The 18145-nt window shown below is 68.5% G+C and overlaps 12 protein-coding genes across 12 annotated transcripts; 6 read left to right on the top strand and 6 right to left on the bottom strand.

Moving 5' to 3' along the window:
* Window positions 1–182: 182 nt before the first annotated feature.
* On the top strand, window positions 183–1607 carry MICPUCDRAFT_12476 (glycosyltransferase family 4 protein; the record flags this gene model as incomplete). The annotated part of the gene is made up of 2 exons (XM_003055675.1): window positions 183–1186; window positions 1244–1607. Coding segments are annotated over 2 exons (1368 nt in total), but the record flags the coding sequence as incomplete, so codon positions are not given.
* Window positions 1608–1718: 111 nt separating this feature from the next.
* On the top strand, window positions 1719–3232 carry MICPUCDRAFT_31102 (uncharacterized protein). The gene is made up of 4 exons (XM_003055674.1): window positions 1719–1787; window positions 1954–2004; window positions 2109–2156; window positions 2497–3232. The coding sequence occupies exons 1-4, from the start codon at window positions 1752–1754 to the stop codon at window positions 2974–2976; spliced, it is 615 nt and encodes a 204-aa protein (XP_003055720.1). The 5' UTR covers window positions 1719–1751; the 3' UTR covers window positions 2977–3232.
* Window positions 3233–3264: 32 nt separating this feature from the next.
* Window positions 3265–4446, bottom strand: MICPUCDRAFT_50690 (uncharacterized protein; the record flags this gene model as incomplete). The annotated part of the gene is made up of 1 exon (XM_003055145.1): window positions 3265–4446. The coding sequence occupies one exon, from the start codon at window positions 4444–4446 to the stop codon at window positions 3265–3267; it is 1182 nt and encodes a 393-aa protein (XP_003055191.1).
* Window positions 4447–4635: 189 nt separating this feature from the next.
* Window positions 4636–6506, bottom strand: MICPUCDRAFT_50689 (uncharacterized protein; the record flags this gene model as incomplete). The annotated part of the gene is made up of 2 exons (XM_003055144.1): window positions 4636–5355; window positions 5544–6506. 2 exons carry the CDS (start codon window positions 6504–6506, stop codon window positions 4636–4638), a joined length of 1683 nt encoding a protein of 560 aa, XP_003055190.1.
* A 219-nt stretch (window positions 6507–6725) lies between these two features.
* On the bottom strand, window positions 6726–7874 carry MICPUCDRAFT_50688 (uncharacterized protein; the record flags this gene model as incomplete). The annotated part of the gene is made up of 1 exon (XM_003055143.1): window positions 6726–7874. One exon carries the CDS (start codon window positions 7872–7874, stop codon window positions 6726–6728), a length of 1149 nt encoding a protein of 382 aa, XP_003055189.1.
* Window positions 7875–7999: 125 nt separating this feature from the next.
* CNX3 (molybdopterin biosynthesis protein CNX3) lies at window positions 8000–8674 on the top strand (the record flags this gene model as incomplete). The annotated part of the gene is made up of 1 exon (XM_003055673.1): window positions 8000–8674. The coding sequence occupies one exon, from the start codon at window positions 8000–8002 to the stop codon at window positions 8672–8674; it is 675 nt and encodes a 224-aa protein (XP_003055719.1).
* Window positions 8675–8814: 140 nt separating this feature from the next.
* Window positions 8815–10806, bottom strand: MICPUCDRAFT_31096 (uncharacterized protein; the record flags this gene model as incomplete). Its single annotated transcript, XM_003055142.1, has 2 exons — window positions 8815–10161; window positions 10444–10806. 2 exons carry the CDS (start codon window positions 10804–10806, stop codon window positions 8944–8946), a joined length of 1581 nt encoding a protein of 526 aa, XP_003055188.1. The 3' UTR covers window positions 8815–8943.
* Window positions 10807–11184: 378 nt separating this feature from the next.
* On the top strand, window positions 11185–12202 carry MICPUCDRAFT_50685 (uncharacterized protein; the record flags this gene model as incomplete). Its single annotated transcript, XM_003055672.1, has 3 exons — window positions 11185–11195; window positions 11365–11725; window positions 11915–12202. 3 exons carry the CDS (start codon window positions 11185–11187, stop codon window positions 12200–12202), a joined length of 660 nt encoding a protein of 219 aa, XP_003055718.1.
* Window positions 12203–12958: 756 nt separating this feature from the next.
* On the top strand, window positions 12959–14959 carry MICPUCDRAFT_24469 (uncharacterized protein). Its single transcript, XM_003055671.1, has 4 exons — window positions 12959–13291; window positions 13399–13423; window positions 13488–14038; window positions 14132–14959. The coding sequence occupies exons 1-4, from the start codon at window positions 13007–13009 to the stop codon at window positions 14906–14908; spliced, it is 1638 nt and encodes a 545-aa protein (XP_003055717.1). The 5' UTR covers window positions 12959–13006; the 3' UTR covers window positions 14909–14959.
* A 91-nt stretch (window positions 14960–15050) lies between these two features.
* MICPUCDRAFT_50683 (uncharacterized protein) lies at window positions 15051–16196 on the bottom strand (the record flags this gene model as incomplete). Its single annotated transcript, XM_003055141.1, has 1 exon — window positions 15051–16196. One exon carries the CDS (start codon window positions 16194–16196, stop codon window positions 15051–15053), a length of 1146 nt encoding a protein of 381 aa, XP_003055187.1.
* A 657-nt stretch (window positions 16197–16853) lies between these two features.
* On the top strand, window positions 16854–17481 carry MICPUCDRAFT_8721 (uncharacterized protein; the record flags this gene model as incomplete). The annotated part of the gene is made up of 2 exons (XM_003055670.1): window positions 16854–17131; window positions 17340–17481. Coding segments are annotated over 2 exons (420 nt in total), but the record flags the coding sequence as incomplete, so codon positions are not given.
* A 134-nt stretch (window positions 17482–17615) lies between these two features.
* MICPUCDRAFT_50681 (transcription elongation-nucleosome displacement protein Spt4) lies at window positions 17616–18124 on the bottom strand (the record flags this gene model as incomplete). The annotated part of the gene is made up of 2 exons (XM_003055140.1): window positions 17616–17861; window positions 17993–18124. The coding sequence occupies 2 exons, from the start codon at window positions 18122–18124 to the stop codon at window positions 17616–17618; spliced, it is 378 nt and encodes a 125-aa protein (XP_003055186.1).
* Window positions 18125–18145: the final 21 nt, after the last annotated feature.

Genomic DNA, 18145 nt, shown 5'->3' with positions numbered 1-18145 from the left:
AGGAGGAGGAGGGCGGCGTCGACGTCGTCGAGGAACGTCGCGCCGCCGCCGCGGAAGGACCAACGCGCGGGCTCGGGTGGTGGGGCCACGGCGACGCGTGGGGCGGCGACGGTTCGTGTCTGTACGGCCCGTGGAACGCGAACGGACGCGACGCGGACGTCGCGCGCGCGCGGCGACAGAGCGTCTTGTTCGTATGCGATTTCTTCCCCCCGCGCTCGGGCGGCGTCGAGACGCACCTCTACTCGCTCGCGCAGCGGCTCATCACGCGCGGGCACAAGGTCACGGTCTTGACGCACGCGTGCGGGGACCGGCACGGCGTCCGGTACGTCTCCGGCGGTCTGAAGGTGTACTACGCCCCGCGAAGGGCGGTGTACGAGGGATGCACGTTTCCCTCGTTGTTCGGAGGGTTCTTTCCGCTGCTCAGGTGCGTGTTGATTCGCGAGCGCGTCACGGTCGTGCACGCGCACACCGCGTTCAGCGTCATGGCGCACGAGGCCGTGCTGCACGCGCGGACGATGGGGTACAAGTGCGTGTTCACGGACCACTCGCTCGCGGGCTTCGACAGCGCGGCGTCGATACACGTGAACAAGTTCCTCTCCATGACGCTCGCGGATTGCGCGCACGTGATTTGCGTCTCGCACACGGCGAAAGAGAACACGGTGTTGCGCGCTTCCGTTCCCCCGGGACGCGTGTCCGTGATCCCGAACGCGGTCGACGCCGCGCGGTTTAGACCGGACGCGAGCGCGCGCGATGCGACCGGCCGCGTGACCGTCGCCGTCGCCGCGCGTCTGACCCACCGAAAAGGCAGCCACCTGCTCGCCGCGACGATCCCTCTCGCGTGCGCGTCGTTCCCGCGCGTGGACTTTCTGATCGCCGGCGACGGGCCGATGCGCGCGGATCTCGACCGGATGATCGCGCGCGAAGGTCTGAGCGGACGGGTGCGGATGTTAGGGACGGTCCCGCACGCGAAGATCAGCGAGGAGGTGTTACGGAGATCGCACGCGTTTCTGTCGTGTTCGCTCACGGAGAGTTTCGGCGTCGCGATGCTCGAAGCCGCGTGCTCGGGGTGTCTCGTCGTCGCCACGAACGTCGGGGGCGTCCCGGAGGTTTTGCCTCCGGACTTGCTGTTCCTCGCGGAGACGGACCCCGGGGCGATCGTGGACGCGCTGTCGGACGCGCTCGACGCGTTGGGGGGTCCGGGCGGCGGCGGCGGCGGCGGCGGCGGCGACGGCGGCGGCGGAAGACCCGATTCCGGTTCCGATTCCGTCGTCGACCCCGTCGCGATCCACGAGCGCGTCGCCGCGATGTACAGCTGGGACGACGTCGCGGCGAGGGTAGAGACCGTCTACGAGCGCGCGCACGCGACGCGCGACACCCTGTACGGTCGCGTGCGCCGACTGCAGCGGTGCGGCGTCGTCGCCGGCGTCGTCTTCGTCGTCGTCGCGGCGGTGGATTATCTGTACTGGCGCGCGTTAGAGCTGGCGCGGCCCGCGCGCGACGTCGAGATCGCCCCGGACTTTGTCCCGGACGACGGCGCGTTCGACGTCGTCCGCGGGACCGGCGGCGAGGAGGAGGAGGAGGAGGAGGAGGAGGAGGAGGAGGACTAGTTTAGGCATAGCGACACTCTCTGGTGAGAAAAAACACCAGGCTGTCTTTTAGCCGTTCATGTCACGCGCACCAGAAGACGTTCGACGTCGTCCGAGGGCCCGCCAGACCATCACGCGCGCTCTCTCGACGACCGCGCCGTCACGATGAACCCCGAATACGATTACCTCTTCAAGCTCCTGGTGCGTCCTCGAGCCGCGCCCGTGGCGTGATTCCGCGTCCCGCGCGGCGTCGTCGACGTCGCGACGGCGTGCGATCCGCAGATCGCCGCGCCCCCGCGCCGCGCGAAACATCTTCCTGACGTCCTCCCTCCCCCTCCCCGCCCACCTTCCGCGTCCTCCTCCGCAGCTGATTGGTGACTCCGGCGTCGGCAAGTCGTGCCTCTTGCTGCGCTTCGCGGTACGTCTACGCTCCGTTCGCGCGGCCGCGCCCACATCCGCGCTCGCGTCTCCCCCGCGCGGCCGCTGACGTCGCCGTCCGTTCCCTCCCTCCCCTCGCCGCAGGACGACACCTACACGGAGAGCTACATCTCCACCATCGGCGTGGACTTCGTGCGCGCCCGCCCGCCCTCCCTCTCCCTCGATCGTCCCTCGATATCCCGCCGCGACCTCTCGAGAACGTCGAGCGCGTCGCGCGCGCGCGGGGCGCGCCGCGCGTCGCCGCGCTCGCGCCGCCCGCGTGCCAGATCTCCGCGAGATCGCGCGAAGAGCGGAAGAACGAGGCGACGCGCGGCCTCCGAGGGAAAGGGCACCCGGCGGGAGAGGAATAATCATTCGTTCGCTCGACGCGCGCCTCTTCTCTCCTCCCGATCCGCGCCGCCGACCGACCCATCGCTGACCTTCGCGTCGCTCCCGTCCTCCTCCCACCCCCCTCGCGACGTCCCCTCCGCAGAAAATCCGCACCGTGGACCTGGAAGGCAAGACCGTGAAGCTCCAGATCTGGGACACCGCGGGCCAGGAGCGGTTCCGCACCATCACGTCGTCGTACTACCGAGGCGCGCACGGCATCATCGTCGTGTACGACGTCACCGACCAGGAGAGCTTCAACAACGTGAAACAGTGGCTGAACGAGATCGATCGGTACGCGAACGAGAACGTCAACAAGCTTCTCGTCGGGAACAAGAGCGACCTCACCGCGAAGAAGGTTGTCGACTACCAGACGGCGAAGGCGTTCGCGGACGAGATTGGCATTCCGTTTTTAGAGACGTCGGCGAAGAACGCGACGAACGTCGAGGAGGCGTTCATGAAGATGGCGGGTGAGATCAAGAACCGGATGGCGTCGCAGCCGGCTCTGAACAACGGGCCGAAAGGGGCGACGGTGCGGCCGGGGGAAGGGCGGCCGGTGAACGCGAACAAGAGCAACTGCTGCTAGACGCGGGGAGGACTGGGGGGAAGATTTTTGTTCGACGGAAAAAAAAAAGGGACCGCTCGCGGAGAAGGAAGCGCGCGCGCGCGCGCGCTCTCCCTTGTTTTATATGATTTTTTTGTCGGTTGATCTCGATGTGGTGCGGCGTGTGCGTGCCCTCGTTCACGTCGTCGCGTCCGTCGCGCTTGGCGCTGTGCTATGATGCGATGCGCGCGGCGTCTTTGTGACCGCCGCGCCCCGGCGCCCCGGGCGTTTTTTCCTCACTCAGCCTTCGCGCGCGCCCCTCCCTCGGAGTCACGCCGCGGCGATCCTTCTCGCCTTCCTCGGCGGTTTCTTCCCCCTCTCTCGCATCTCGCTCGGGGAGACGTACGACGCGGTCCTCCACGCGGGCGACGTCGCGGCGTCGTCGGGGACGTTGGCGGGCTTCGCCGCGGGCTTCGCCGCACCCGCCTTGGCGTCGTCTTCCGCGAACCGCTTCCTCAGCGCGCTCTGGAGCCACCCCTTGTTGTTGCTCGTCGTCGGGCGCTGAAACACGACCGCGTACAGGTTCTTGAGGTCCCTGTACGCCATGTTGTCCACGTCCGGGCGCGCGTCGGTCGACGTCGCCGTCGCGGCGACGGCGACGGCGACGGCGACGGCGGCGGCGGCGGCGGCGGCGGCGAACGCGGGCTTCTTCGCGGGGGGGAGCTTCTTCGCGGGCGTGCTTCGCGCGCGTTTTTTCCCGCCGCCCCCCGTCGGCGTCGCGCCGCCGTCGCTCGTCGCGGCGTCGAACTCGTCTTCGTCCGGCCACTGCAGCCGGAGCTTCGAGAGCGTCGCCATCGCGACTTTCTCCGTGTCCCTCGTCGGCGGCGACTCCTCGGCGCGCGCGCCTCGCGCGTCGGCCGCCGCGTCAGCGGAGTCGTCTTCAGCCGGCGTCGCGAAGAGCGGCGCGCGTTTGAACGGCAGGTCGCACCGCGGGCACCGCGCGTCCTCGCGCGCGCATCGACAGACGCGGTCGTCGGCCGCGCTCGGCGGCGGCGCCGCGCGCGCGCCGACGACGACCGTGATTCCGGTCCCGAGCCGCCGCGACGGCGTCGGGCCCCACGGCGTGCCGGACGCGCGTCGCGCGAGCGACCCCGGCCGCGGTCCGCTCGCGCGCGGCGTCGAGTCGGAGAGCCCGGCGCTCGCGGGGAACGAGACGCGCGCGGCGTGCGCGAACGGCGTCCGCGCGCTTCGCATCGTCGCGTCCGGCGTCGGCGTCGGACGCGTCGAGGGAGGAGGCGCGCCGCCGCCGCCGCCCGCGGAGGCGAGCGCGCGCGACGCGAACGAGAGGGGGAGCCGGTTCGTGAGGCACGTCCCGAACGCGCGCGGGGAGTCCGCGGGAGGGAGTCCGAGGAGTCCGAGCGGCGCGGGCGTCATGGGGAACGTCACGCCCGGCGCGAGCGGCCGCGACGGGTCCGCGATGAAGAACGGCGTGCGCGGCGGGGGGGGCGACATCGCCGGGGTGGGGGGAAGCGCGCGGGGGGAAGTGCGACGACGCGGAGCGCGGGCCTTTTTGAAATACGACGAGAGAGCTCAGCGGGAAAAATTCAAACAGACTTGAAGTCGTCGTTCGCTCTTACACACAGGTATCGCATCGTACAGTACTCGCACACACACACGCACTCGACCGCGCGCGCGCTCGTGTCACAGCTTCGAGGCGCCGCGCGCGCCGCCCTCGCGCGTCTCACCCCCGACCCACCGGTCCACGGTCGCGTCGACCACCACCCTCGCGGCTTCGTACGCTTCGAACCACGCCGCCTCCCACGCCGCGGCGCCCTTCGCGCCTCTCTCCTCCGCCCTTCGCAGCGCCCTCTGCAGCGCGTGCACGGCGTCGTACTCTCTCCTCGTCGTCCCGCGCGGCAGCGCGCCGCGCGTCGCCGCGCGCTTGACGCGATCGCGCGCGACTTTCATCATCAACACCCGGCTGTCTCCCTCCGCGAATTTGCAGCACTGGAGAAAATCCGTGTGCTCGAACCCGGTGCCCGCCATGAGCGCGTACGACCCAACCTCTTGCCGCAGCCGGTGCGTGAACGCGATCGCCTCGTCCACGGCGACGATCTTCGCGGCGGCGACGGCCTCCACGAGATCGACCGACGGCCGCGTGGACGCGCGCAGCGTCGCGCAGAGCGCCTTCTCGACCTCGCTCAGAAATTTTCCCGTCCGCGCTTCGCTGTCATCCGCCTCGACGTACAGCGCCCGCAGTTGCGGGACGCCGCTGAGCACGAGCGTCGTCTTCGCGCTGTGCGAGCCCCCGCCGGGGGCCCAGCACGGCTTCTCGTCCGTGACGCCTCGCGTGCGCGCGAAGAGGCGCTTGCGGAACTCGTGCGCGCCCTGCGCGACGGCGACGCGCCCGGTGAAGAGCCGCTGAGGGGCGGAGGGAGTTGAAAAGGCGGAGGGAGTCGAAAGGCGTCAGACGGAGTTGAAAGGCGTCGAGGTCGAACGTTGAAACCGCGGGATGGGCGGAGAGAAACGCGCGACGCGGGCAAAGTCAAGTCCTAGAAGAACGAACGGCGCGCGCCGCGCGAACCAGCTGGGGACCAGCGCATACATACGCGAGATAAACGCGCCTGACCGATGCGTTCCATGTTGGAAGCCGGCGCGCCGTCGCCCTTCGCGCCGTACACCCCCCGTCCCGTCGCGTCGTCCCTCCGCACGTCGCAGTGCTTATCCAGGAGCGCACTCCGCGGGATGATCACGTCGTCGAACGCGATGGACGCGTTGTCCAGGTCGTTCCCGGTCGTCTTCGTCCCCATGTCCGTCAGCGTGATCCCCCGCGACGGCGGCGCGTCTGAGTCTCGCCGCAACGCGATCAAAAACGCGTGCGGCCCCGTGCTCGCGCCGTCCACGATCAGATCCGCCACGACGACCGCTCGCGTCGCGGTGAGCCCCTGCGAGATCCAGTTCTTCGTCGCCCCCGCGTGCGGCGTGCGCAAGACGAACGCGTCGGCGGTCGGGTCGTACGTCGCCGTGGTCTGCACGACGAGCCCGGAGTTGACCCCCGCGAGTCGCTCCGTGAGCGCGAAGCATCCCAAGGTTCCGTCGCGACGCATGCGCGTGAGCTCCTCGAGATGCGTCTCGGAGCCGAGCTCTAGTATCGTCCCCGCGAAGAGGTTGAACTGCACCGTGAATCGGATGCTGAACCCCGGGCCTTGCTCGAACCCGTGCTCGACGAGGAGGCGATGGGCGAGGAAGAAGCGGTCCGGGCGCGTCTTGAGATCCGTGAATTCGAGCAGCCCGGAGCGCGCGAGCGCGCTGAGCCTGGACGCGGACTCGCGCGGGGACGACGCGGGCGTCGCGAGGAGAGACGCGAGCGCGGGGACGTACGCCGCGCGCCACGCGTCGTCGTCGTTCAAGTTGATCGGGAGGGCGGCGGCGAGGACTGGGGGCTTTGGCGCGTTGTTGACTTCTCCTCCTCCGACGCGTCGTTTCGGAGACGACGACGTCGTCCGGGCGCCCGGCGGATTCGGGACCGGCGCCGGCGCGTGCGTCGCGTCGAACGCGCCCACGCTCGGCATGCCGTCTTTCTTTGTGACGAGAGAGCGCGAGGAAGGACGCGGATGAGGACTCGGGGTCGCGTCGCGTGCGGCGCGCGACGCGGTGTGCGACGGGCGCTCCGAGCATGCTGACTCGACACCTCCTGGATTTTCCGAGGTCTCGAAACTGAACCGCCCCGCCCCTTGGTGAGGTTCTTTTACGGGCGCGCCTATGCCTATCGCTACCTACTAGTCTAACGTCTACGCGTGCTCATACGCCCTGTCCTCGTCGTCTCCCCCCCCCGCGGCGAGTGCGGCGTCCCTGCGCTCCCTCGCCGCGACGACGTCCATCCACCCGGACGCTTTCCCGCGCTGCTTCTCCGCGACGAGACCCTCGGCGCCGGCGCCGGCGCGGTGCTCCGCGGCGCCCCACCCGCCGTCGCCGCACAGCTGTGCGCCGCCGTCCCTCCTCACCGCGAACGACGTCCTCGGCTTCGTCGTCGCCGCGACGACCGCGGCCTCGATCTCCGCCGGCGTCGCGCGCCTGACCCCCTTCCGTCGCGCCGCGCGCTCCTCTTTCGTCTCCTCCATGGACGCGTGCTTCCACGGACGCGCGGACGCGCGATCGAACGGGGCGGGTTTTTTCAACTCCGCCGCCGGCGCCGCCGCGTCCGGGGTCTCCGCCTCCACGTCCTCGTCGCTCGACGCCGCGGACGTCGTCGACGCGAACCGACTGAACACGTTCCCTCCGCGCGTCCCGCTCCCGCGGCGCGGCTCGGGGTCGTCGTTCTCGTCGTTCGCTTCGTTCGCTTCGTTCGCTTCGTTCGCTTCGTTCGCTTCGTTCGCTTCGTCGCCGTCGCCGTCGCCGGCGCCGCCGCGTCGCGCCGCCGCCGCGCGCGCGGCCGCCCTCGTCTCGCGCCCGATGACCCCGCACCCGACCCACCCGCTCCTCCCACCGCTCTTCAACAGCGCGGCGCGGAGCTCGCGAGGGTCGTCGTACCCGTCGCCGCCGACGGAGACGAACCGCGGCGCCGTCGGCGTTCGCGTCGTCGGCCAACGATCGCTCGCGTCCCACGGCGCCGGCTGCGCGGACGACGCGATCGGCTCGTCGTTCGCGCCGAGCTTCCCGGTCACCGCGTCCCACAGGCCGCGCTCGCGCGGTCGCGGGCGCGACTCCAGCGCGGACGGCGGGTCGCGCGCGAGGAGCGCACGACGCGCGTTCGCGGCGGCGAGGTCCCCCGCGTCCGCCGGCGCCGCGCGGTCATCAAATCTCGCGAGCGGATCTGTCCGCTCGCCCCCGATGCGCGCGTCGAACGCGTCGAGCTTCTTGCGCTGGAAGTCGATTCGACGCGCGCGCTCGCGCCGCGCGTCCGCGCGCGCGTGGGCCGCGAACGGCGACGCGGGGTCCATCCCGGTCCCGGGGCGTGGACCGCGCGACGCGCAGTGGCTCGCGGTCGTCGCTCACCACTTCAACGACTGGAACGGAAACTTCGGAAGCACCGATCGATTCCGCATTGTACCTCGCCGCGCCCGTCATGCGACGCGCGCTTCACGTCGCCGCGGCGACGTGCGCGGACCGCGCTCGCGCCCACACCGGTCGCGTCGCGCTGCACGACCTCGCGCGTCGCGACGCGCGCCTTCGCTGGTCGTCGTCGTCGTCGTCGTCGTCGTCGTCGTCGTCGTCGTCGAGCGCGCGCGCGATCCTCCGAGATTCCGGAAGAGGGTTCGCGTCCGCCGCGGACCTGACGCACGTCGACGCGTCCTCCGGGGACGCGACCATGGTCGACGTCGGGGACAAGCCGATCACGACGCGCGTCGCGACCGCGTCCGCGAAAGTCTTGCTGGGAAAACGCGCGTTCGACGCCGTGCAAAAGGACGGCGTCGTCGGCAAAGGGAACGTCCTCGCGGTCGCGCAGATAGCTGGCATCAACGCCGCGAAGCGCGCGTCGTCGCTGATACCGCTGTGCCACACCCTCCTCCTGCACAAGGTGTCCGTGGACTTCACGCTGCACCCGGGTGACCACTCGGTGCGCGTGCTAACGAGCGCGAAGACGGACGGGCGGACGGGCGTGGAGATGGAGGCGCTCACGGCAGCCGCCGTCGCGGGATTGACCGTGTACGACATGTGCAAAGCGCTGAGGTGCGTTCTATACAAAAGTTTTTCACCCATTGTCCGGTTTCAACATTTGATCGTGTCCCATTTCAACTGACCGGTGAACTTGTTTTGTATGGAACGGCCCTCAGCAAGGACATCGTGTTGAGCGACGTTCGGTTGGAGTCGAAGAGCGGGGGGGTGANCTCGGGGGATTACGTCCGCGGGGGGGGTGGGGGCGGGTCGTCGTGAGCGAAGGAGTGCGTACTGTACTGTAGTCGTCGACAGAGCGGAGGCGAGAGCGCGCGCGTCGTGCGCGTCCGCCGCGTCCTTCGTCGGTTGTTAGTTCTCTCGAGACGTAACAACTTACGAGTACTCGTAAAGTTATTAAAAAGGATTGTCGAACTTCTTCATCACCGCGGGGATGTCCACCGTGAGCACCTCCTCGAGCGCCTTCATCGCTTTCTTGTCGATCTTCGGGAACTTCCAGATCTCCATGTCCTTCATGATGTCTCTGAACCGTTTCGGGTTCGGAAGGTCCCCGCGCGCGATCGTGTACTCGTGCACGCACTTGGTGAACTCCTCCTCGATCCTCCCCAAGAGCTTCTTCTGCTTGCTCTCGTGCCCCATCATCGCGGGCATCTGCTTCTTCAGGTGCGTCACGATTCGCGCGTGCGTCAGCGCCGCGCGCACGCGCTTGACGAACTCGTTCACCTTCCTATCGCACGACCGCTGAGGGATGTCGAGCAGGTCCTTCTTCAGCGCCTCGTGCTCCTTCATGAAGAGCTCCTCCCCCAGGACGTTGTTGGTCGTCACCGGGGGCTTATCGTTGAACGAGCCGACGTACACTTTGCACACCTCCGGGGTCATGAACACCTTCCCTAACGACCACATCAGCGCGCCGTACACGCGCATGAGCTGCTGCGCGCTGACCTGGTCCGCCTTGTTGAGGACGACTCGCACTTTATCGTCGTGCCCACGCAGAGACGAGATGACGGCTTTAAACTCGTCCGAGATGTCGAGCTTGTGCGGGTCGAACAGCAGCAAGATGACGTCCGACCTCGACGCGAACCACTCGCAGACGTTCACGAACGAGTACCCGCGGTCGATCCGCTGCTTTTCCCCGGACAGCACCCCGGGGGTGTCCACGATGGACACCTCCTCCAAGATTTTCGCGTCGCACTGCGACGCCTCAAACTTGGACAGAAAGCTCGAGCCGAACGCGGTGAGTCCCGTGTACGGCTTGTCGCTCTGCACCGCGAGCGTCTGCCCGGGCGTCGTCCGGTTCTCGTGCCCGTGCATGACGACGACGAACCGATCCGTCGTCGGCTCCGGTCCGATGTTCGACCCGGGGTAATCCCTCCCCAGCAGGTGCTTGATGAACGTCGTCTTCCCCGTGCTGTACTGCCCGAGGAGCAGCACGTTGGGCTTCCCTTCGAAGTCGCCGTCGGTGAGGAGCGGGGAGTAGAACGACCCAAACTTGAGCGCCTCCTCGACGGGGCGCACCTTGGTCTTGTACAACTCCTTGAGCGAGTCCACGATCGACGTCGCGGTCTTCGCGCTCATGCGGTTCTTCTTCCCGTGGTTCCCGTTCGCCGCGTCTCTCTCCGCCGCGCGCTGCTTGTTCATCGCTTTGGGCCGTTCCACGCGAGCGAACGTCGGGGTGGAGTTCAAAGGCGTCAGTTGGAGTTGAAAGGCGTCATAGGGGCGGGGATTGAAAGCGAGGGACCCTGGGCGGAGAGAGACGACGGCGAAAGTCCTTAAGGATCGACGTTCACCACGCCGACGCGGTCGTATGGGGACTAGTGTGAGATAGAACGCGCCTTTGTCCTTCTGCACCTCGTGCTGGATCGACTCCAGGCGGTTCGTGTACCCGGTCGCGTCCACGCCCTCGAGCTTCGCGAGCGGGAGCGGCTCTCCCTTGTTGGCGTCGTCGTCGTCGTCGTCGCGCGCCATGAACGCCGCGAGGGCGTCCGCGGTGATGGACTTGGCGTCCGCGCCGCCGCTGGCTGACTGCGCCATGGCGATGACGCGCAGCGCCTTGACGAACTGCTCGGGTCCGAGAAATCCTTGCCGGTTCGCGTCCGCGAGCTGCCACACCCGGGCGAGTATCTCCTTCGGGAGCCCGCTGCGGCCGAAGAATCGGACCGCGTCCGCGCCGGTGACGCGGCCGTCCGCGTCGTCGTCCGCGAGGGGGAACCATCCGCGGTACAGGACCTCGTCCGGCCTCCAGTTGGCGTGACTTCCCATCTTGTTTTTCTCCGCGCGCGCGATCGGAGGCTTCTCGTCTTCTTCCGCGCGCGGCGCGTCGCGCGACGGCGGCGCTTCCGCCGGGGTGTCGCGCGCGGGCGCGGTCGCGGCCGCTTCGTCTGCGGTGTCGTCCTCGCGCGGGGTCGACGCGCTCGATGACATGCGACGGCGAGCGAGGCGCGTCGAGGAGTGCCGCGGACGCGGAGACGAACGAGCAGACGACTTTAAAAAAACCTCGGACGACGTCAACTCGCCACTTGGCCGTTCGTCGAGGCGACGCGAGCGGGCAGCGTGGGGACTTCGCAACGCGCGCGCGCACGACGTCACGCGCGCGAGGTCGCGTCGCGGTCGCGAACGCGGTCTTCCCCGCCGGTCGAGATGAGCTACTCGTGCGTCCCGCGCGAGTTCCCCCCGCGAACCCGCGTCGACGCCGCGCGCGATCTCGGCTCGGCGCGCGGGGCGGGCACCCTCGGAATCGTTCGTTCGCTCGTCTTCGCGCGCTCCGACGAAAGACGCCTGACGCGCCCCCTTCCTTCGTTCCTCCTCCCCGCGCCGCAGGTACCTGTTCAAGTACATCATCATCGGCGACACCGGCGTCGGGAAGTCGTGCCTCCTGCTGCAGTTCACGGACAAGCGGTTCCAGCACGTGCACGACCTCACGATCGGCGTCGAGTTCGGCTCGAGGCTGGTGGCGATCGGAGAGAAGCAGATCAAGCTTCAGATTTGGGACACCGCGGGTCAGGAGTCGTTCCGTTCCATCACGCGGAGTTACTACCGCGGCGCCGCGGGCGCGCTGCTCGTGTACGACATCACGCGACGCGACACGTTCGAGCACCTCACGTCCTGGCTCGAGGACGCGCGGCAGCACGCGAACCCTAACATGACCGTCACGCTCGTCGGCAACAAGAGCGACGCGGAGGTGCGTTCTTCTCACACTGGTCCCCATACGACCGCGTTGGCGTGGTGAACGCCGTTCCTTAAGGACTTTTCCCGGCGCATCTCTCCGCCCAGGGTCCCTCGGTTTCAATCCCCGCCCTCGGCGCCTTTCAACTCCAACTGACGCCTTTGAACTCCACCCCGACGTTCGCTTGTATGGAACGACGCGCAGGCGTCGCGCGTCGTGTCGACGGAGGAGGGCGAGGCGTTCGCGCGCGAGCACGGGCTCGCGTTTCTGGAGACGAGCGCGCAGACGAGCGAGGGCGTGGAGGAGGTGTTCACGTCCACGGCGGCGGCGATATGCGCGAAGATCGACGACGGGCTGGACGTGAACAACGAGAGCAACGGGATCAAGCCAGGGTACGGCGGCGCGAGGGGCGGCGGGATTCGATCCGGCGGCGGCGGCGTCGTGGACGTGGGCGTGCAGCCCGCGCGGCGGAGCGAGGGCGGGTGCTGCTGACGCTGACGACGCGGGGCCCAAGGGAGGGGAGGACGCCGCGTCGCGCGCGGCGCGGGCGTTGGAGTGGAGGAGGTGCTGTTGTAAAATCGTAGTACATCTCTCGTCGTCGCCGTCGCGCGAGCGCCCTCCAAAGAGTCTCTTCAAAAGTCGGCTCTGCTCTCTCTTCGTCTCGCTCGAGAAAACTCCTGTCCAGCTGGACTCGCGGTCTTCCGTCCCCGCGCGCCGCCGCAGAGAGACGCGCGCGGGCTGGTGATGTCCTTTAACCGAGCGCGCGTGAGCCCGGAGGTCGCGAGCGCGGCGTACTACCTGTGCTTCGGCCTCCCCGTCGCCGCGTTCGGGGCGAAGATGTACAGCGTGTACGCCCCCGCCGAGCGGTGCGTCGGCGCGCCGCGATCGGTCGATCGACGCGACGCGATCGGCGGAGTGCCCACGCGACGACGCGTCCGCGTTTCCTCCGTCGGCGATCGTTCGTTCCTCGCCGTCGTCGTCCGCCCGCGCTCGCATCGCTGACGCGCCCGTCTCTCATCGTCCGCTCGTCCCTCCCAGAAGCGATCCCCCGCCGACGCCGCCCGCCGCGACGAAGTGAGCGCGCGCGCGATAGACGATAGCCACGTAGACGAACCGATCGATCGAACGATCGCGGTGCCAACCGTCATGTTGTCCTCCGCGGCGCGCGGCAGAGCCATCGCGGCGGCGTCGACCGCGCTGACCGGCGGCTTCCTGTATTGGGACGCCACGGACGAGCGCGGCGGCGTCGGCGTCACGCGCGCGGTCGCCGCGACGTCCACCGCGGCGCTCATCGTGATGGATTACAAGCTCACGCTCCGAGGGTTACCGAAGGACTCGAAGCAATTCGTGGACGCGCGCGACGGCGTGCACGAGCGCGCGGCGGCGCGGCTTCTCACTCTGTGCGAGCGCAACGGAGGCTTATACACGAAAGCCGGGCAGTTCATATCCACCGCGAGCGGAATGCCGACGCCGTATCAGAGACAGCTGTCGAAGCTGCAAGACAGCGCGCGGCCGCTGGACTGGGAGAGCGTGCGCGAAGTCGTCGCCGAGGAGCTCGGAAGAAGGGCCGTGGAAGACATGGTCCCTCTGAACGGCGACGGGATGCCGCCGGAGGAAGAAGCCGTGGAGGTCGCCGCCGCGGTCAGCGCCCCCGCGGAGAAGAGCGGCGCGAGGGACGTCCTACAGAGACTCGCGATGCTCGCGTCGACGACCGTCGGCGGCTTAAGCGGCTTCGGCGGCGGCGGCGGCGGCGGCGTGTTCGTCTCGTTCGACAGAGAACCCATCGCCGCGGCGTCTTTAGCGCAGGTCCACCGCGCGGTCACCGCGGCCGGGGACGAGGTCGCGGTGAAAGTCCAGCGCCCGGGACTGAGGAGGCAGTTCGACGTCGACCTCGCGACGATGCGGTTCATCACGAACGCGGTGAAGTTGGCGTTTCCCGCGTTTGATTTTTCGTTTCTCGTCCCCGAGTTCCGCCACCGCCTCGCGCGCGAGCTGGACTTCGTGTGGGAAGGCCGGTCGTGCGAGCGCACCGGCAGGGCGCTCGCGGACGACCCTCGAATGGTCACCCCGAAGGTGTACTGGTCGCTCACGACCCCGCGGGTGTTGACGATGGAATACGTCCGCGGCGTCAAGGTTGACGACGGTCCCGGGTTGAGAGCCGCGGGGATCGACCCGACCGCCGCCGCGGAGGCGCTCGCGGACACGTTCGCGCGCATGCTCGCGTGCCACGGGTTCGTGCACGGGGACCCGCACCCGGGGAACATGATCGTGAGGAGGCAGCCGAAGAAGCGGCTGAGAGGGGGCGGGAGGGGTGGCCTCGGAGGCGAGGTGGGGGGGGGCGCGGCGGCGACGACGACGGCGACGACGACGACGACGCGTCGGGGGCGGTTTCGCGGCGGGCGCGGGGGCGAGGACGTCCAGATCGTTCTCCTGGACCACGGCCTGTACACTGAGCTCGACGAGTCTGAGCGCGTGCGGATGTGTCGTCTGTGGCACGCGGTCGCGATGCGAAACCCTGGCAACGTGCGCGCGGCGTCCGAGGCCATGGGCGTCCCGCGTTCGCTGCAGTGGGTGTTGCCGCAGTTGATGGCGAGGCAGACGAGCCAGGTTTTGGGAAACACGCCGCGGGCGGTCGCGACCGCGGCGGCAACCGCGCGCGTGGACGGGCTCATACGCGGCGGACGACCGCCGATGACGATGGATCAGATCTCCGAGTTCGGCAGAGCGTTACCGCGGGAGATGATGGTCGTCATGCGCGCCAACGCGTTGATTCGAAACATCGTCCGGAAGCTCGCCGTCGACGTCGCCGCGCACGAGGGCCGCGCGGGACGCGACGGCGACGGCCGCGGCATCCTCGGTCTGTCCCTGGGCGGGTTCGTCGGCGGCGACGTCGGGCGCAGGATGGAGCGCCGGCGGCAGTGGGCGATGGCGAAGTACTCATGCCTCGGGTTGATCCTGCCGGACGCGCTGAGAGACGGCGGGGAGAAGGGCGGCGGTCTCGCGGGGGTGACGTGGCGGCAGCGCGCGCGGTGGCGCGCGCGGACCGCGAAAGTGTGGGCGCGGATGTGGACGTTTCGGAGCATGCAGTACGGCGTCATGCTCGCGATACGCACGCTCCCGCCGGGGTTGTCCGAACCCGTGGTGCGGCGGTTCACGGAGACCTTGGACAGGGCGCGAGGGGGGTTGCCCGCGGCGTAGGGAGGAGCCCGGCGCGGGCGGGCGGATTTTGTACTTGGAACTTTGTTCGTCATTTCGTTCGTTGGTTCGTTCGTTCGTCTTGTCGCGTCTTGTCGCGTCTGTTCGCGTCGTCATCGTGTCGTGTCGTGTCGTCTCGTCTTCTTCAGTCGTCCTCCTCCTCTTCGTCCTCTTCCTCCTCCTCCTCCTCTTCGTCCTCCTCGCCCTCATCTTCCTCCGCGTCCTCCAGCGCGGCCGCGGCGTCTTCATCTTCCGTCGCGTACTTGAACGGATCGATCAGCGTCGGTCGATCGGGGTACCGCTCCTCGAGCGCCTCCTTCGCGGCGATGAAACGCTCGGTCTGCTCCTCGTTCAGCGTGTCGTCGCCGTCGAAGGGAAGCAGCACGGTGTCGATCATGTGAAGGACGCCGTTGCACGCGACGATCTCGTCCCCGACCAGCTTGGCTCGGGACCCGAGGCCGACGCAGTAGACGTCGTCCGCGGCTGTTTCGTTCTGGGTGCCGTCCTTCTCGAGGACGCCGTTCGCGACGATGAACAGCGGCATCTCCGCCTGCAGCGCGTCTTCTAAGAACCGATCGCCGCCTTTTAACTTCACGAGGTCGGCGCGCGTCAGCGCGCGGTCGGGAACCGCGTGGTACGCGATCAAGAACCCCTTCCACTCGACGTCGCCGAGGAGCTCTTGCAGCCCTTCCTTAATGTCCTCGAACCCGGCCCACGCCGTGAACCCTTCGATCGCGTCGTTCGTCGGCGCGAAGAACGTGTCCGTCACCGAGCTGTTTCCGAGCTCGTTCTGGACGATCGGGAGGTCCGCCATCGCGGCGGCGAGCTCGCTCAGGTCCGGGTGCGTCTGGATGATCTCGAGGAGCGTCTTGCACTTCCCGCTCGGTTCGTCCCACTCGCCCTTCAGGCGGTGCTCCTCCGAGGGTATCTTCTCGCGCGTCTCCGGCGAAGTCTCGACGCCGTTGACGTCCGCGGAGAACTCTTCATCCAGACGCGGGACGTTCGAGGGCTCGCCCTTGCCGTACTCCTCGCTCACGGCGAGGCCCGCGTCGTCGTCGTCGTCGTCGTCGTCCGCGTCGACCGCTTGGAGGAGGTTGCGGCGGTAGCGTATGCCGCGGCTTGGGGTGTATCGCGACGATATCGACCTCGCGCGCGGGCGGTCGTCGCGGGAGTACCTGCCCGTGTACCCGGACTTCTCCTCGTCGTCGCGGCCGGAGTACTGCGCGTCCACGGTGGCGAGGGCGGCGAGGGCGAGGAGGGCGAGCGCGAGGAGAGCGCGCGCGCGAGCCATGGTATCGCGCTGGTTGGCGTGCCGTCCGTTCGGTCGCGTCGAGGCGAGCGCTCGCGTCGCGGTCGCGCGCGTGCGTGTGGCGGCGGCGGCGGCGGCGGCGGCGCCGTCGTCGTCGTCGACGTCCCCGATATGATCCTCTCGGCGGCTCCGAGAAGCCGAGTCAGCGGAGGCGCCGCGGCGCGCGGCGCCCTCTCGGACGCGACGAGACCGACGCCCCCGTTTGGTCAGCGGCACGGCAGCGGCACGGCACTCTCTTCTGGTGCGTGACGTGTCGGAAGTCAAGCTTTCGGCGTCTCGCGTCGACGGCCGTCGCCCAGAGCGCGCACACCACCGCGCGCGTCGGACGCACGCCTCCGCGCGTCTCTCCCGCCCGCGTCCGCTCGCGCGTCCTCGCCGCGCCGCCGCCGCCGCCGCCGTCGTCGTCGTCGCCGTCGTCGTCGTCGTCGTCCTCGCGACCGAGACGCCTTATCGACATCCCGTCCCGTCGTCGTCGTCGTCGACGCGATGTCGTCGGCCACCGCCACCGCCGCCGCGTCCGCGCTCGCGTCGCGCGCCGCGCCGCACAGGGGCGACCACCGCCGCGCGGTGATCGCGACGCGACGTAACGCCGCGGCCGCGAAAAGCCGCGCGACGACCGCGGCGGCGGCGGCGGAGACGGAAAAGCTCCCCGCCAACCTCAAGAAGATCGTCGGCGCGTTCCAGATGGTGCCCGATCCTATGCAGCGGTACAAACAGCTCCTCTTCTTCGCGGCGAAGCTGAAAGGGTTCGACGAGAAGGATAGGGTGGAGGACAACAAAGTCCAAGGGTGCGTGTCGCAGGTGTGGGTCGTGCCGAGGATGGGAGAGGACGGCCTCGTGTACTTCACCGCGGACTCGGACTCGCAGCTCACGAAGGGGCTGGCGGCGCTGCTGTGCGAGGGGCTGAGGCGCGTTCTGTCTCACGCCGGTCCCCACACGACCGCGTTCGCGCGGTGCACGCCGATCCTCGAGGACTTTCTCTCCCGGCGTTCGTCTCTCTCCGCCCAGGGTCCCTCGGTTTCAATCCCCGACACGCCTCGATGCCTTTCAACTCCGCTTCTGACGCCTTTGAACGCCGCCCCGACGTCGCTTTGAACGATGGACCCTCGACCCTCGCAGCGGGAGCGCGCCGAAAGAGATCATGGCGGTGGAGCCGGACTTCGTCGAGCTGCTCGGGTTGGGGCAGTCGCTGACGCCGTCGCGGACGAACGGGTTCATGAACATGTTGCGGTTGATGCAGAAGAAGACGTTGGAGTGTTACATGGAGGCGGAGAAGGCGGCGAAGGACGCGTAAGTTGATTTTTTATTCGGCTGGCTCTTTTTCTAATTAATGATGACGCGAAGCCGGTGTCTAGTTCTATGCCGCGACGTCCGTCCTGTCGTCCCGCGCGTCGTCCTACCTCACCTCCCCCTCTCCATGTGCTCCTCAATCTCCCCCGCGATCCCGTCCGGGACGTCGTCGTTGATCTCCAGCGCGTAACACCCCGGAACCGCCTTGTTCAGACGCATCCACTTCGCGCACCACGACGACTTGGGATCGAGCACGGAGACGATTCCGCTGTACGCCGGGGTCGTGCACTCCGCGACGCGATCGCGGTCGTCGTTCATCTGGAAGAACGCGCAGTTATCGCACCCCTTCTCGAAGAACTGCGGCGCGGGACGAGGTGAGACGAGGTGGGCGATCGTCCGTCAGCGGGGGGACGGAGGGCGGGTCGGATCCGCGCGAGAGGGGCGCGCGTGATCACGAGATGGTCGCGCGCGATCGATCGTGCTGGGACGCGCGCCTGTTCGAACGTCTTCACGAGCTTGCATCGGAAGCACGCGCGGGTGTGCTTGACGAACTCGAGGGGCGGGTCCGCCGCGGATTTGATGACCGAGATCACCTTCGTGTCCACCTTCGCGGCCGACATCGTGCGTGCGTCGCGCGCGAT

The sequence above is a fragment of the Micromonas pusilla genome, assembly GCF_000151265.4.
Source record: "Micromonas pusilla CCMP1545 genomic scaffold MICPUCscaffold_1, whole genome shotgun sequence".
NCBI classification, from domain to species: Eukaryota; Viridiplantae; Chlorophyta; class Mamiellophyceae; order Mamiellales; family Mamiellaceae; genus Micromonas; species Micromonas pusilla.
Note: the sequence above shows the minus strand (reverse complement) of the source record. Positions and strands in the feature narration are given on the sequence as shown.

Coding starts and splice junctions, on each gene's coding strand:
- MICPUCDRAFT_31102 (XM_003055674.1), top strand. CDS start 1,752: ATGAACCCCGAATACGATTACCTCTTCAAGCTCCTG. Junction 1,788..1,953: donor ATTACCTCTTCAAGCTCCTG/GTGCGTCCTCGA, acceptor CCTCCTCCGCAG/CTGATTGGTGACTCCGGCGT. Junction 2,005..2,108: donor GCCTCTTGCTGCGCTTCGCG/GTACGTCTACGC, acceptor CCCTCGCCGCAG/GACGACACCTACACGGAGAG.
- MICPUCDRAFT_24469 (XM_003055671.1), top strand. CDS start 13,007: ATGGATTACAAGCTCACGCTCCGAGGGTTACCGAAGGACTCGAAGCAA. Junction 13,424..13,487: donor CGATGCTCGCGTCGACGACC/GTCGGCGGCTTA, acceptor CGTTCGACAGAG/AACCCATCGCCGCGGCGTCT. Junction 14,039..14,131: donor GGGGTGGCCTCGGAGGCGAG/GTGGGGGGGGGC, acceptor GAGGACGTCCAG/ATCGTTCTCCTGGACCACGG.